This window comes from Delphinapterus leucas, chromosome 11 (genome assembly GCF_059928025.1).
Source record: "Delphinapterus leucas isolate spDelLeu-1000000601 "Yukka" chromosome 11, BTC_Dleu_Yukka2, whole genome shotgun sequence".
In the NCBI taxonomy this organism is placed as follows: Eukaryota; Metazoa; Chordata; class Mammalia; order Artiodactyla; family Monodontidae; genus Delphinapterus; species Delphinapterus leucas.
Genome location: NC_143139.1, coordinates 8,506,736 through 8,523,461, shown reverse-complemented (window position 1 = coordinate 8,523,461; position 16,726 = coordinate 8,506,736). Strand labels below are relative to the sequence as shown.

At 43.2% G+C, this 16,726-nt stretch overlaps 1 protein-coding gene across 1 annotated transcript; it reads right to left on the bottom strand.

Annotated features, from left to right (window-relative positions):
* Positions 1–5,610: 5,610 nt before the first annotated feature.
* On the bottom strand, positions 5,611–13,616 carry GABARAPL1 (GABA type A receptor associated protein like 1). The gene is made up of 4 exons (XM_022577557.3): positions 13,255–13,616; positions 8,592–8,670; positions 7,265–7,383; positions 5,611–6,385 (listed from the first exon to the last, which is right to left on the bottom strand). The coding sequence occupies exons 1-4, from the start codon at positions 13,342–13,344 to the stop codon at positions 6,320–6,322; spliced, it is 354 nt and encodes a 117-aa protein (XP_022433265.1). The 5' UTR covers positions 13,345–13,616; the 3' UTR covers positions 5,611–6,319.
* Positions 13,617–16,726: the final 3,110 nt, after the last annotated feature.

Genomic DNA, 16,726 nt, shown 5'->3' with positions numbered 1-16,726 from the left:
TTTCCACCTCCGGGCTATTGTAAATAGAGCTGCAATGAACATTTTGGTACATGACTCTTTTTGAATTTTGGTTTTCTCAGGGTATATGCCCAGTAGTGGGATTGCTGGGTCATGTGGTAGTTCTATTTGTAGTTTTTTAAGGAACCTCCATACTGTTCTCCATGGTGGCTGAACCAATTCACATTCCCACCAACAGTGCAAGAGTGTTCCCTTTTCTCCACACCCTCTCCAGCATTTATTGTTTCTAGATTTTTTGATGATGGCCATTCTGACTGGTGTGAGATGATATCTCATTGTAGTTTTGATTTGCATTTCTCTAATGATTAATGATGTTGAGCATTCTTTCATGTGTTTGTTGGCAGTCTGTATATCTTCTTTGGAGAAATGTCTATTTAGGTCTTGTGCCCATTTTTGGATTGGGTTGTTTGTTTTTTTGTTATTGAGCTGCATGAGCTGCTTGTAAATTTTGGGGATTAATCCTTTGTCAGTTGCTTCATTTGCAAATATTTTCTCCCATTCTGAGGGTTGTCTTTTGGTCTTGTTTATGGTTTCCTTTGCTGTGCAAAAGCTTTGAAGTTTCATTAGGTCCCATTTGTTTATTTTTGTTTTTATTTCCATTTCTCTAGGAGGTGGGTCAGAAAGGATCTTGCTGTGATTTATGTCATAGAGTGTCTGCCTATGTTTTCCTCTAAGAGTTTGATAGTTTCTGGCCTTACATTTAGGTCTTTAATCCATTTTGAGCTTATTTTTGTGTATGGTGTTAGGGAGTGATCTAATCTCATACTTTTACATGTATCTGTCCAGTTTTCCCAGCACCACTTATTGAAGAGGCTGTCCTTTCTCCACTGTACATTCCTGCCACCTTTATCAAAGATAAAGTGAACATATGTGCATGGGTTTATCTCTGGGCTTTCTATCCTGTTCCATTGATCTTTCTGTTTTTGTGCCAGTACCATACTGTCTTGATTACTGTAGCTTTGTAGTATAGTCTGAAGTCAGGGAGCCTGATTCCTCCAGCTCCTTTTTTCGTTCTCAAGATTGCTTTGGCTTTAATACAAAAATAAATTGGCCCATGTCACCGAGCTGGATAAGTGGCAGAGCTGGGGTTCAAGCCCTATGCCCTGCCTCCAAATCTTCTTTCTAGAAAGCTCCAAGGTGTTCCCAAAGTTCCTTGAATGGCCCTTTTGTAACTTATGCTTTTATGGATAATTTAGTTCTTAATTACCTTAGTCCCTGAGCTGAAACCTTCAATCCTACCAGAAGCTACTATGCTTTCACTATTTTTTGAGCATCAGCTCTAGGCCAGGCACTGTTCTGACCAGTTTGTGTAAACCACTGAACAAACTAAAGCTTCTGCCTTTGTGGAGCTTACAATCTAGTGAGAGCAGGCCATGAACTCAAGAAAACGTCAGAAGGTATCAGTGCTCAGCCAAAAGTAGATCAAGGAGGGAATGAGTGGGAGCTGCGAGTGGGTGGAGTTTGTTGAAATATTAAAAGAGGTGCTCTGGGTAGCCTGAGATGGCAGCTAAGCCAAGACTTGAAGGCGGTAGGGAGCTAGTTAGCCAATGTTAGCACCTAAAACATGGCTTATTTTTCCTTTTCTTTGAATATCAAGCAAAGCAATCACCAAGCTTTGATTGAGTGACGTGAGGCAACGTTGAGCCCTCTGAGATGTGTAAAAACAGATGTTTTACTCCCCAAACCCAAGAGCTCAGGATCACTTCATGCAAGTTTTAGGTGCTAAATACCTCTGAACAGAAGTCACAAGGCTCTTAAATAAATCCACTGCTGTGTTGAAAGTAGAACTGTCAAAACTGATTGGCCCACACTGTGGAATATGCACCAAGAGAGTGACTAGGGTCGTCCGTTACTCACTGTTGAAATATGTATGCACCTGCACAGTGGCATGTGGGGATGTCATCTGACTCCTTCTAGGGGTAATCCCTTCCTGTTCCTTCAAACTTTGAAAATAACCTGGTCGCCTGTATTTACAAAGTACTAAAGTGCCCTTAACAGTAAGAATGAAAGTAAAAATATATATATATATATATATATATATATATATAGTCCTATAACACAACAGGGGAAACAGGCTGACATCTTCACAACTTACAGCTTTTGGGATGAGGACTCAATGTTTTCTGTTTGGGCCGTTTGAAGCATGAGAAAAACAAGCTCTGTAGCCCTGAATCATCCACGGGAGAGTACGCCACGGGCTGGAGCTGACCAAACTGCAGGCCCCGCACTCTAACATCCAGGTAAACAAAGGGGCAGGTGAAGAGTAGGGGGATAGGAAGGAACTAGTTACCCGGGCGGCAGTAAAGTGACCAACTGGACTCAGAGCCATTCAAGGACAAAGTGGACCAGTTTCTGAAAATAACTGGTGGTTTCATGCAGCAAAAACAAAACGAGGATGAATGCTTGGAACTTGGTCAAATTTGTCAGAGTAAAATATATATCCCAAAGAAAACACAGCTAGAAACAGTTGATTCCAAGTTTTGTATCGAGTAAAAGAAAAGTGGATGGAATCAGTTTATCAACCAGTTTATTTTTCAGAAATGACTTATCGCAGTTGACTTGGGGCTGTATCCACGGGCAAGTGTACACGTGCCGTCCCAGCCCACATACAGAATCTCAAAATCATACCACACCTATCATACTGGGTGGTTACCGACAGAGGCGATGTATTGATAGAACTGTGTGCTTAATACACGCAACAGGGTCACAGCAACTTGCAATAACTGACAATATTGTGTCCAAAGGGTGAATGCACCAAGGCAGAGCCTGGGCACCAGCCAGCTCTGGAGAGGGCTGTTCACACCACCACGGCAGGGCACCCCCTGGAGTTGTGCAAGGCAGTGCCCCTGTCTGCCTAATCACCACTATTCACGATTTAACCATTTGTTTTGTTCTTCTGCAATCTTAACTTCTGATTTCACAATATGGTCTGTGAACTTTTTTTTTTTTAAAGTACACAATGCTTTAAAGGAAGAAAACAACTCTGCATTGGGGAAGAAAATAGAATGAAGCAGAACCACCTGCCATTCGGGAATGGCCTTCTTCTTCTGGTCTCTACCCACACTGCGCTGGGGCAGGCTGCACTGGGATGGATGGTGGGACTAAGCTTCCCTTTTTACGCTAAGTATAAAGAGTGCGACCATACAACATTTTGTCCACTGGGGGACTTGTGACAGTGCAATAAGGAACCATTAATAAACCAATCAGGACAGTAAGCACCCATCTAGGCTGTCCTTGGCAAACCCAGATGTATACTTGTCCTACAGCTATGTCTGCGATCTTTCTACCAAAATATATAGTAGAAGTTAAGGACTCACTCAACTCTGCCGCTGACATCTTCCTGGCCTCCAAGGGAAGAATGGGCTTATGCGACCCATCATTCAAGACTGGTCCCCGGGAATACGCATCAGGGTGTCAGTCAATCTTACGTGCGACCCAGTTAACGAAAGGACATTTCCTAACCTGCTTTTAGTTCAAGATGACTCACAATGGACTGAGGGTGCCAAGAAGCTTTAAAGCTTGACCAGCAGGGAACAGGGAAATGATGCTGAGATACTGATGTGCAGGAAGGAGCATCATATCCAACTGAGAACAATGAAATATCCAGCCTGCCTTTGTCTCCGAACTTAGCTGTTTAATCTTTATGCAGGTACCTAGGTCAAAGGGCTGGTCTAATATGGTTTGTAATGTCCCATCCAAGGATAAACTTTTTCTACCAGGAAAATCTAGAGATAAGTAGGACCAAAATAAGCAAAGGCCTGCTGGGGGAGGCACGGCCTCTAAATTCAAGGCCCTTCTTTGGTTTAGCAATGGCCTACAGTCTCCCGCGCCACTGCTTCAATGCATATGGAGGACGGGGGATCTGCCATGTGTTTTTCTTTTAAACATTTATCCAATCTCATTCCTAGGTAGTGTGGGCAAGTCTTTAGTTTCAAGTTCATTATCTTAATTCCAGTATTAGCTTTCATTTGGCTTTATCAGAAACACCCCAATACCTGCCAGTAGTGACAGGTGTCCATTTCCAATGCCTTGACGTCAACATGAAAATTCCTTAGAACTTTCTGTATTTCCTGCATGTGGTCTTTGCTGGGCTTGGGCTTCTTCTACCCTTCCTCTCAGTCCTAACTTAACTCTCAGTCAGTACACTGGGCATGATTTGGGCTTGGTGGTGGGTGGAATCCTGTCATGGACCCCTTATGACCATCTACTTCTTTTCTGCTGACTCTTATATTTCCATAAAACTCTACAGAGGTAGACAGCACTTGGGGATATAGCCCTGCAAGAGATTAAAGATTAGAAATGGATAGAAGTTCTTTCAGAAAGGAATTTGTACTAATCTGTTTTTCATTGTCTCTAAACTGGCACCCCACCGCCTACCTACATATCCTTCCTGAATGAAGACTCTCCTAAGCTCGGAAGGCATCAAGCTTGTTCTGACCCCAGGAGCCTTAAGGAGGCGCCATTTGTTGCCTTGGGAGATGGTGGCCTCTTATTGACCAAGATGTGAAAAGAACAGGTTGGGTTAGGACTTACAGCAAAACCAGGTACCAGAGCAACGCCTCTCCAACCTCAGTGTGCAGCAGTCACGAGGAGCCGGTTAAAAATGCAGCTGCCTACGCTGAGGGGCTGAGTCAGCCAAATCTGCGCAAGGCCTAGACATCTGCATCTTAACAAGCACCCGCCCCCAATCTTCTAACGCAGGCAGTCTTCCACCTTCAGCTCTGAGGAACATGTAAAGCGGTGACAAGGCATTCATCTGCGGAGGAGAAAATCACCCACGTTGCACCGACACCCTGGGCACGCTGCCCTGCCTCCATTCACCTTTGGACGGTGACTCCTGGGCAGTGACGGGCAGGGTACATGTCTGGCCGCGCGTGGGCACCCAGCCGACAGCCACCCCAACTCAAAGTTTTCTGCTTGGAGTCCACACGCCGTCTATTCTAAGACCTACTAAACAGAAGCAACATTTCTGAACTCACGGCAGGTTTTTAAGGTATGCAATTCTTTTATTTCCTCGGCCTGACAGCAGAAACTTCATGATACAAGAGCCTGCAGCTGACAGAACTGACACACGGATTTCCACCACGGGAAGGACCCTTTTCATTAGCGGAGATGAACTGAAGTGTCATGTCTGAGATGAACTGAAATGTCCCATCTGAGTGCAATTCCCGCTTCCCACTCCCACCCACATCATAACCCCTAAAGTGAAAACGATCAGAATCAGATAGAATCCCTAGGAACTACTAAAAGTCACCCTCTCAAATGTTTCTATCTAGCAGCTGTGGTAAGTGAAAACCCAAGGAGGGAAGCAGCTGGCCCTCACTGGGCATTTCCGTGCGTGTGAGAGTGAAGGGCAGCAGCCCGGGAGCAAGAATTCTGCATGAGCGGGGGCTGTGGACAATCCATCTTACCTCATACCCGCCCCTTCCATACGTAACTCATCTTTGTCCCCATTCATGGAATGAAGTTTGGTAAATGCCAGACAAGTGGTTTTAGCCTATCACTGGAAATGGCTGAGGCTCATTCAAGTCCAAGGTAGGTGTGGGGAAAAGGGGCACCAGAAAGCAAGGCAGGTTAAACAGAGATGCTCAATACTTTGTCAGTTCCAGTTTAATGCTATCAAGACTTTCTTGGCAATCCTGACATCCCTCACGCCTGGCCTCTATTTTCCAGCAGGAGAGCTCCATCTAAGTGTCTGGGTCTGACGTCTACTGCCACCACTGGGGTGGGTACTGTGATGCTTGTGAGATGACAGTGGGATGTGGGAGGAGATGTGGAGATAGGAGAGGTCAGGGGTCACAATGCTTCAATTACAATGGGTCTCTTTTGGTCCCCAGGAATGGTCCACTACCAGTGATCCTAGAACATTCCCATCCCCTTTCCCTACATGTCTTGTGCAAATGTCAAATATAGAATCTCTGCCCAAAGAGAAGGAGAGCGGAAAGTTACTGGTGGTCCACGATCTCTGGCCCCAACTTGCCCACCCCCCGATTCTTCTATGGAAATCCCACGAAAGTTAATTCGCAGCAGTGTTGTGAGACTAGAGCATCCTCATTTTTCTATGAAGCCAAAAAACAGCTCTGTCCTGACATGCTCTCTCCCTGGGCCGAGAAAGCAGCAAAAAATATCAATTGAGCACGTGAAAATATGGTGATGGTGTGTGCAGTGTAGTGTTTCCAGATGTCTTCACCTTCTATCTCCTCCACGGGGGGAGCCCTCCCCCCCTCTCTCTCCCCAAGCCCCACACACGCCCCTCCCCCTGCCCCGAGTCCGGGTGCTCCCATCGGCCGGCTTCCGCCACTCACTTCCCGTAGACACTCTCGTCACTGTAGGCCACGTACAGAAAATAGTCTTCCTCGTGGTTGTCCTAGGGGAAGAGGTAAGACGACGGTTTAGAAAACATAATCACATTCATCATCCCTAGGATTCAGAGCCTCACACAACTCTGTAAGGTAGGCAGAGGAGGTATCATTAGTCCCCATTGAAAAGAGGATCGAAGAAGCAGAAGTGGCTGGGATTCAACTTTGAACTCTGAGTTCACAAAAACCTTCGTGGAGAACACCATACACACCAGGGATACAAACATGACCCCTAAAAGGCTCACTCTGGCAAGGGGAACATAGATCCAATGTAACTATATATACTGGAATAAAAACTAATAGAGAATGTATGCTGTGGAATAAAACTGAGAGGTTATTAGAAAAGTTTGTGCAAGTCACTAATGGGACACAAAAAGAAGGCAGTATTGTGTGAAACCCTTTAAGGAATAATAATGCAGTAACAATCTTAGGTGATATAGCACGATAAAGTCCTTTATTATAGTTTTCTCATCAGATTCTGACAGTTTACCAATTAAACCAAATAAAAACACTCAAGTTATTCCCTCCAACTGAGTTTATCTGTGAAGACAAATGAATCCACTTAAAGACTGCCTTAATTTTAAATTTCATTTTATCTGGAATTTTTGCAGTCAGAAACCACTTCCTCCTGTTTCAATAAAGACAATCCAATGTTAAAACACTATAGCAAGGCAAAACTAAAAAGAGAATTCAGAGGGACTGAATCTAGTGGGCTGCTCACTCTGTAAGGGACAAGTGGCATCTGATCTCCCAGAGCCTGACACGGCCTTGTGAAAGGAACCTGATAAACAACACCTCCTGCCCCACTTCCCAGGTATGTTGGTAACACACCTGGGACAAAAGCTAGAGAAGGCCAGACTGCACAGTATTGTCATCAGGACCATTACCTCATACAGCTGGCCCATGGTCGCGCTAGTGGGAGGGATGGTGTTGTTGACAAAGAAGAATAAGGCGTCTTCGGGTCTCAGGTGGATCCTCTTCCGGATTAAGAAGTAGAACTGGCCAACTAGATGAAGGAAGGTTTTAGAAAAGGAAGGAAAGGAGGAAGAAAATGAGAGGTTAGCAGAGCGGTAAGATCCAGAAAAAAAATCCTACCGCACCTGTTTCCAAAAGTACCAGACTTAACGTATCACCTGAGCAGAGCCCAATACCGTCCTACAGCGTTAGGAATAAAAAGTGACACTCAAAGAAGCCTGCATATTTCTTGACATGCCATCGAGGAGTTTAATTCCTCAATCCTTCCCCACTTTACTCTATTTCAGACCTAATGTTAGCATATCCACTCAAGGCCTGAGGACACCTTTGAGGGAATACAATGTGTCTCTAGACCGAAACACTCCCATCATTGTCTAAATCTGACTTGAAACACACTTCCAGGGAATTCCCCGGCAGTCCAGTGGTTAGGACTCTGGCCCTTTCACTGCCAGGGCCCGGGTTTGATCCCTGGTCGGGGAAATAAGATCCTGCAAGCCATGTGGTGCAGCCAAAAAGAAGAAGAAAAAAACAAAAAGAAAGAAAGAAACACACTTCCCACTCCCACCTAAGAGAAACTTGTGACGGGAAGCGGTCTGATAGACTGAAGTAATCTCACAATTAGTCATCCCAATGTTGGGGCAATGAGTGGGGTTCGATGCATTACCCTTCACTGCGCACACTGAAAGATTTCTAGAAGGCTGATATGCAAATCTAGTAACTCTGGAGCAAACACATCTACAAAATCTTTCCAAGTGTCTCCTGGATGCACTGGTTACTCCATTAAGAATCAACGTGAAGAATGAATGTATCCTATCCAAACAGTATCTACAAGATGTGTTAACAAAAAACTGTAGCTTGAGACAAGGTATTCAGCTGAGAATCTCTAAAATGTGATTCTCCCAATAAACTAGTCTGGTTTTCCTTTTGGAGTAAATTGGTATCACAATAACAAAGCTGAATTTTAAGTGGTTTAAATAATGGACGTCGGATCTTTTCTTTCAAGCTTTCGTACTTTGCTGCATCTAAATCAAACAAAGCACTATCATGGGAAATGCTTAAGGAAACTGGTGATGGGAAAGAACTATGACATCACCGTTTTTGAATCACCTAACTCTCAGGAGAATCCCACTCACTCGCTTCAGTTCTACTTCCTCTCAATCCCACAGTCGCACGCACACAGGAAGGACTGGGAATGCTTTCCGATGGGAGGAAGCTGTCAGGGGAGGGAAGGAGCATTACCAGTGAGGTCAGAGGGCACTAGGTACTTCCTCTTGTCCAGATCAGGCACCCTGGCCTTGGGAGCCTTCTCCACGATCACCTGGGAGGAGAAGTAGAGAGTGGGGATAAAAACTGCAGAATCCAACCTAGTATTTTCCCCTCTACATCCTACAGTTGCCCTATCTGAAGTGAGTTTGTCTAGGGCCGATACAGCTTTTCCATTTCTTATTCCCCCTTCCCCCTTACAAAAATGTATGGGGAAATGGACTTTCGTAATAAGGTTATGGTTTTATTACTGCAATAACAAGAGGATGAGGAGGGCATGTTATGAAAAGTAAAGATTTTAAAACCTTGATTTTAATTATGAATTACCTGTAAGGTATACGATAGGATATATACTTTCTGGTATTTAGTTAAAGCACCAAGAAGATTGTCTGAATTTTCTCAGATGGTCCTGAGTACCTATTAGTTTTATTCTTTCATATAAATGCTATTTATTAAAGGTACAGATAATGTGGTTCATATTTTATACTTTGTCAAAATTTCTGAGAACTGAAAAAAATATATCAAGACACTATTAACTGAAAAAAAGTAAGTATTAAAACAGTTCTTATATTCTTTAATATGATGTCAGTACAATAACTAACCCATTAGTCAATACTGATTATCTGTTAGGATTTTAAGAGATTTTTCAATGTCTGCATTAAATATTTCTATAATATTTCAAGTTTTAGAAAGATCATATATGGCTGTAACGAAAAGAAAAAAAGATATGTAAAATTTAAAGACTTTATACATGAAGATTTATAAAATAGAAAATATCGTATAAATAAATTTTTAATATTAATTTAAATATACTTAAATGTAAATATTATATAAATATATTTACTATTTATATGTTATATGATATAATATTTAATTTCATTTAAAAATATTTAAAATCTATTGTAAAACCATCAGCTTTAGATTTTTAGTTTAGAAAATATTATCACTCTAGGCAGAAGATATGGGAAGTACAGAAAATTTAAAGAAATAGAAATATACACTGGACAAGTATTCCCTAGTAGCTTGTGACCTTCAGCAGGTCACTTAACCTCTCTGAGCTTCAGCATTCCAACAAGTAAATGGAAGACGATAACTTTCAAACACATCTTTTACAGAGGCATGGAACTGATACAATGAACTTGAATAATCCATAACGTTTTAAGTGAAAAGGCTTTGTAAATTATAAAGATCTAAACATAAGGATTGATTTGGAGAAATCTGAAGCTTTTAAATTTAAGGGGAGAGAATAACAAGTGAAAAACCTACTTATTTTTGCACAGAAAAAGTATCCTGCACCTGGAAGACCAGAAGGACGTGATCACACTTAACAATAAAAATAAATCCAGTTGCAAAATAAATGAGTCACAGGTACAAAATGTCTAGTGTGAGGAATATAATAATAACTAAGTAATATGGTGACATACCATAACTAACTAGACTTATCACGGTGATCATTTTGAAATGTACAGAAAAAAAATCACTACGTTGTGTAACAGGAATTAACACAGTGTTGTAGGTCAATTACACTTTGAGAGTAAATCCTAAGAGTTCTCATCACAAAAAACAAAATTTTTTTTCTACTTCTTTAATTTTTTATCTGTGTATGAGATTATGGATAGATATTCACTCAACTTACTGTGATCATCATTCCATGAGGTATGTAAGTCAAATCATTATGCTGTACACTTTAAACTTAAACAGTGCCATATGTCAATTTATCTCCATAAAACCGGAAGAAAAAACAATAAATAAATAAAGATCAAAACTGCAGCATTGATGTGTGAGTCAGAAATTAAAAGAAAAGGTAGGAAGAGCACAGGAGGAGACCAGGGATGGCGCAACAATGAGGATGGACGGGAGGCCGCAGGCACATAAAATCAAAGGGAAGGAGGCTGCCTTGGGTCACGCAGGAGCTCTGAGACGACGTGGCAGCTCCAGCCTGGATTAATAAGACATGGAAACCACGTGAAGGGAGCAGAAAAAGAGAGCGACAAAGCCAAGTGCAACTGTGACATCGGGAGGAGAGGGTTGGATGTGGAGGAAAAGGAGGGGAGAAGGAATCATTAAGGCCTTCGCTTACCAGAAAATATTCAAGTTCCCAGGAACCCTTCAGTTACAGTGGGCCCTGGGCCTAGATGCTTTGCCTGTTTGGGTCTCAGTTTTCCTCCTCTGTGAAATGTGACTAATACTCCATAGGGCTGCTCATGAATTTCAAAAAATAGGCAATCTCTTCCTAACAGTTTCCTGCTATGTTGCAGGTTTTCAATACACTGTAGCCAGAAAGGTAACTTCAAAATCTCATGAAACTCTGTCTCAAGGCCCAAGCACGCCTATTCTTTTGGGTGGCAGCTACAGATGTGCTCAGGCTACACGCAAGTCACGTAAGCAGTCAGGGTACGTGACTGCTTTAATGACACCAATGGTCTAGGGGGAAAGGGCTTTAGAAATCATTTAGTCTAACCGTCTTCTCCGTAAACACACTTGAGCACAGCAAGATTCAGGGTTCTGCCCAGAACTTGCACCAAATCTCAGGATTCAGAGGGTAGAGATCCTTTTGCATCACAACTAGAAAGAAGGCCACAGGCTGAGCACCTAAGGAGCAGCTAGGAGGCTGACCACTGGTTAAAACCTAACTGGAGGAATCATGAGATCTAAGTGAGAGTCACAATGGCTTACAAACTATCACAGAAGTAAAACATTTAACACCAAACAATGAGTAGAACAAAAATAGGGGGGGATTAGCTGAAATATTCTGGGTGAATGCATGTAAATGATTGAAATGGAAAAGACTGTTTTGAGGAAATGTATGAGAATTTTAACTAGATTTAGGAACAGGTATAATTCTGAGTTTGTGACTTATACGGAGCTTCCTGGAACACAGCCTCATACTTAGCGTTCTGAATAAACGGTAGTCATTTTGCCGACTGGGATGCCGGGTGGCATCCTACTACCATCTGTGAACTCTCGAAGGCAGCAACAGTTGACTTCTCTATTTCCAATACCTAACAGTGCGAGGCACACACTGCACACTTAAATAATTCTGTTGAACAGAACTGCATTAGAGATTGAGAAACGATATGACATGGAGGGCCCAACAGCCAGGGTCAGAATCCCAGCTCTGCCACACAGCAGCCAGGTGAAACCTTTCAGGAAGTTACTTCAGTTCTCTGTGCCTCAGATCCTGCCTCTGTAGAATGGGATTATAACGGTGTGAGGACTAAGTGAATGAATATAGACAGGGAACTGAGAATACTCCCAGGTACATGGTAAGTTATCAATCAAAGTTAGTTGTCACTTTCAAATATTACTATAAGAGAGTAGGAATGGGTATCACCAAGATTTGGGGGAAACTTTTAAAGCAGTCATGCAAGGTCCACAGACCAAGCAAGGAATTTGTCACGAATCCGTCAGTGGGTAATAGGGCTAGCTCTCCTTTTTAGCTGAAAACCCTTTTGTATGTAATTCCTGGGGAATGGAACAGCCCTAATATCTCCTCTACCCTTATAGAAAAAGGACTGCAAGGGGTTTATACGGCCCAGGTCGCTTTTGGCAGCTGTAAGAACATCAAAGTTAGATGAGGTTTGGAAAGGAATTCAAGAGTACCTCTCACCATCAGATAATGGCAATTCCTTCACCTGCAAATTATCTGTAATATTTATCCGAATGCCCCTGCCCGAAGATAAAGGGTCTTCGGGTCCTTAGGGTCTCTAGTCCCCCGTCGCCAAAGCTCAGCGACTGTTCCCTCCACCACACTTTAAAGCCTTCCGCCTTCCCATCCGGCTGCGTAGCCCACAGTAGAGAAAAACCAGGCAGGAGGCGGGGGAGGGGGAGAGGGGGAAAGCGCCCGGATGCAGCAAGATACCTTACTATTTCTTCCCTCCTCGCTGCCTGCACTAGTTTTACATTACATACGCCAGAGTCCAAAAACCCGAGAGAAAAAAGGTCTCAGTCCTTCCTTATTGTGTCCAGGTACAATGTGTTCAGAATAAATACCGGAGGAAGGCTGGCTACAGCCCCACACGCCCCGGAGCCAAGAATGATGAGGCAACCCGGCTGCTGCGCGGAGAACGTGACCTTGTTTTCTGGGCCAGGCCTGTCTTGGGGCGCCCCCCATCCCCCTACGCCCGCTCCCTAACCCTCAGAGACAAAAATAAAGGATCCACTGGCTTCCGAACATTTCCCTCCCAAACCCAAGGCTATAAGGGCCAAAGTCAACTTGATTAACGGAGACCCACCTAAGGAGAAAACTGATGGGAGCAAATCCACCGCATCTGTTATTCCCAGAACAATTTCCATGCAGTCTTAAGGGCAGCAAATGGGTAGTCCCAACCTAATCATTCTCGCGCAAAAAGGCCCACATTTGGAGTACATCCCAGCTCATACATCCTCTGAATACTGCTGAGTCACTCAAACGTAGGCTCCGCTCTAAAACTGCGGTCAGCTCCAAAGATGGGGACGGGCCCTGGGGATACGGGTTTTAAAGGGTCCGCAGTGCGAACGTTCCTTCCACTGGCTCTCTCCGTAGTGAAGGGCGTCCAGGTTAAGTACTTTTAGGGACCACCTTTCTGTGCCTCTGGCAGCCATCACGACTCCGCCGCCCCCCCCCCATTCCCTCCTCCCCCTCCCCCTCCACACTCACAGGGACCCGGTCCGGATATTTCTTCCGGATCTTTTCTCCTTCCTTTTTCCGATACTCAAAGGGATGGTCCTCCTTATACTGGAACTTCATGATGGACCGCAGGGTTTCTAAGATCCCCGGACGGGGCCTGTCTCCCTCGCGGACGAAGGCGTCTCTCCTGTCTTGATTCCCTCGGAACAAATTGCAATGTGTCTCAGACCCGCTTCAGAAAGGCCAGTCCCCGTCGCACTGCGGCTCCGCAGAGCTTTCAGATGGGGTCTCGGGGGCCCCCGGTCCAGAGGCACGGGAGGGCCAGGTAAAGAATTCCCGGAGGCTTTTCCCGAGACTCGGGAGCACAAAAACAACACGGCGGCGCGTTGGTCCTGTGACGTCACGACGCCCCGCCCCCGGCCCGCCCCCCGCGACCTGTGGTCCGCGGGATGGGGGTGGGCAGGAGCTCTGTCCATTTCGGTGTTTTCTCCTTCCATCTAAACTTTTCCTGCATAGAGTTCACTGGGACCACGAGCAATTTTCACCTCTTATTCTATGGTGACTGTGACATTAAAGGTGTTTTTCAAACAAAAAAAATGTTCTAATAATGTCTTCTTCCCTCTTCTTCGCAGTTTCTTGGTTGGGCCCCAAAACAAATACAGATGGCGAAAATCCAGCTTTTTTCAGCCTGTTGGGATCTGGAGTCTGGGAACAGATGGGATGGGGGTCCTGGCATTCCTTTGGCCCGTACAGAGGTGCCCCGTGCTTGCCTTTCGCCCTTCGCTCGTTGGATTGCACTCGCCCGGCGCCTTCGGTGCTAGGCTGGCTGCCTCCGACCGTGACCCCTCCTTCACCACGTTGGCGTCATGTTGTTTAGGTCCTGGCCGCAGGCTGCTCCTAGAGCAGCAGCACAAACAGAGCATGACTAAGGGGTTTGAAGAGACGTATAAGGTGAAGGGCAAGAGGTGTAACCAAGGTCCAGAGAAGTGATGTCAGTCCCGACTACTAAGGGCTTCACACACATTCAGATATAGAAATGATTTACTTTCTCTTCTCTTAACCCAGAAGTCGGATCTGTCTTCGGAAAAGAAAATATCAAGAGATTCAGGTGATTAACTCAGCAGTCCTCAAACATTTTTTTTTCCCCCTAAGGCAAAAATTCACCGGAGAAGAGTACTCCTCTCCTAACCTGAATACAAAGTGCCACCGGAAGGGCTGGTGACGGACTGGAGGGTGGACCTGGTGCCAGTGTCGCCTCCCTCCGGCCCTCCCCTTTCCCTGCTAAGAATCCGAGGACAAAAGGCCTTTCCAACCACTACTAACGACAGTGATTCCTGGGACCTGTAGGGGAGGAGCAGCAGAAATTGTAAGATAAAAAAGAGTGAAGAAAAGATGAAGAATGAGGGGCTGCTTTGCCCTAAACAAGGCCCGGAAGTTCTGAAAAATGTATCAGACAACAGCGGCCCCAGTCACCTGTCTACGTTCTGCAAGGTCTCCTTATCTCTGATTTGAAAAACAAACCCACAAAAGAAAAGAAACTAAGTTTCATTATTGAAACAAGGAAAATGAATTGCATAGCCTTTGATGCTCATTATTTTTCTCTATGGCATTTTTCAATCCTTCTCATGTATGAAAATCCAGGAATTCTTTTATCACATTATATGTTTATAATGTTTAGTCCTTATTCTCAAACTGAACATTTTAGCGCATTTGAGCTTTGACCCAAATATAGCTAAATCTCTCAAAGGAGTACTTTAAAACCAATTGAGAAATGTAATTACGATGGAGATTAATATTTTTTAAGAGTGTTGTTTTCCCATCAAATCTACTGGAAACAATCATAGCTAGTTTAAAGCTGATTTTAACTTTTATTTTAAAAATACCTAACCACAGTGGCAATTTATATATGAAAACTAATTTGGAGATGAAATATAAGTTACTCTTTCTGCCTTAAGGCTTCTCTAAATGCTAATACTTTATCTTAGACTACCCAATCCTTCAACTCCCACAGCTTGCTCTCTACCTTTATTTGTAGCAGAACACTTAAAATATTATATAGGAGGTAATTTTATAAATTAAAACATTCATTCAGATAAAAATATTTCCAAATCCCCCTTTTAACCAAAGGCGATATTGAAAATTTCACATTTCAGGAACTTTCATTCATTGCTGATGAGAATGAAAAATGTTACAGCCACTTTGGAAGATGGTTGGTCGTTTCGTAGAAAACTAAACATACGCTTACAATAAAATATAGCAATCAACCTCTTAGTGTAGGGAGAGCAGAATTTGCCACCCTGAAAATATCTCTGGTATAGTAATTATTTTAAGCTGGTTGTTTTCTAAGAAACAGCACACATGGGGAAAACTGAAAACCAAGGAGTTACCCTTTTGTAAGTGACATTTGTGTTTGTAAGGAAAATCTCCTTTATAAGGGTATCTCCCTTGTTGCACCTGGAAGAGGACTGTGGCCAAATCTCTAGAAACTCTTATCAACAGAGAAGTCAAGGACTTAAATCTGCAAAATAATACCCTTGTTTACTGTGTTTTTCCTGGTAACTTCCCATAACTGACTCTCCCCACCTGCAAACATCCATCCTCTTTTGTCCTTAGTTTAGGAAGGTATTTAAGGTAAGGGCTTCGGACATTTTGGTAAGTTAGTTACTCTGTTCTCCTGGGTCTCTCCTGTGTATATGTGTTATTAAACTTTCATTTGGTTTTCTCCCGTTAATGTGTCTCATGTCGATTTAATTCTTAGACCAGCCAGAAGAACCAAGAAGGGCAGAGGGAAATTTCTTCCTCCCCAACATTAGCATTTACCCAAAGAAGTAGAAAACTTCTGTCTACATAAAAACCTGCACACAGGTGTTTATAGCAGCTTTATTCATAATTGCCAAAACTTGGAAGCAATCAAAATGTCCAGAACCTCCTTGAAAAACTAAATCTAGAACTACCGTATGATCCAGCAATCCCACTCTTGGGCATATATCTGGAAAAAAACATAATTTGAAAAGATACATGTACCCCAATGTTCACTGCAACACTTTTTACAAGAGCTAAGACATGGAAGCCACCTAAATGTCCTAAATGTGGTACATATACACAATGGAATATTACATAGCCATAAAAAAAGAATGAAATAATGTCATTTGCAGCAATGGATGGACCTAGAGATTGTCATACTGAGTGAAGTAAGTCAGACAGAGAAAGACAAATATCATATGATATCGCTTATTGGAATCTAAAAAAAATGGTATGAATGAACTTTTTTACAAAATGGAAATAGAGTCACAGATGTAGAAAACAAACTTATGGTTACCAGGGAGTATGGGGGTGGGGGGATAAATTGGGAGATTGGGATTGACATATACCCACTACTTTATATAAAATAGATAACTAATAAGGGCTTACTGTATAGCACAGGGAACTTTACTCAGTACTCTGTAATGACCTGTATGGGAAAAGAATTTTAAAAAGAGTGGATATATGTACATGTATAACT

Excerpts from the sequence above, each read along its gene's own strand:
- GABARAPL1 (XM_022577557.3), bottom strand. The coding sequence starts at position 13,344 with ATGAAGTTCCAGTATAAGGAGGACCATCCCTTTGAGTATCGGAAAAAG. Across the intron at positions 8,671-13,254 it reads AATATCCGGACCGGGTCCCT|GTGATCGTGGAGAAGGCTCC; the intron begins GTGAGTGTGGAG and ends TTCTCCTCCCAG. Across the intron at positions 7,384-8,591 it reads AGTGCCCTCTGACCTCACTG|TTGGCCAGTTCTACTTCTTA; the intron begins GTAATGCTCCTT and ends TCCTTCATCTAG.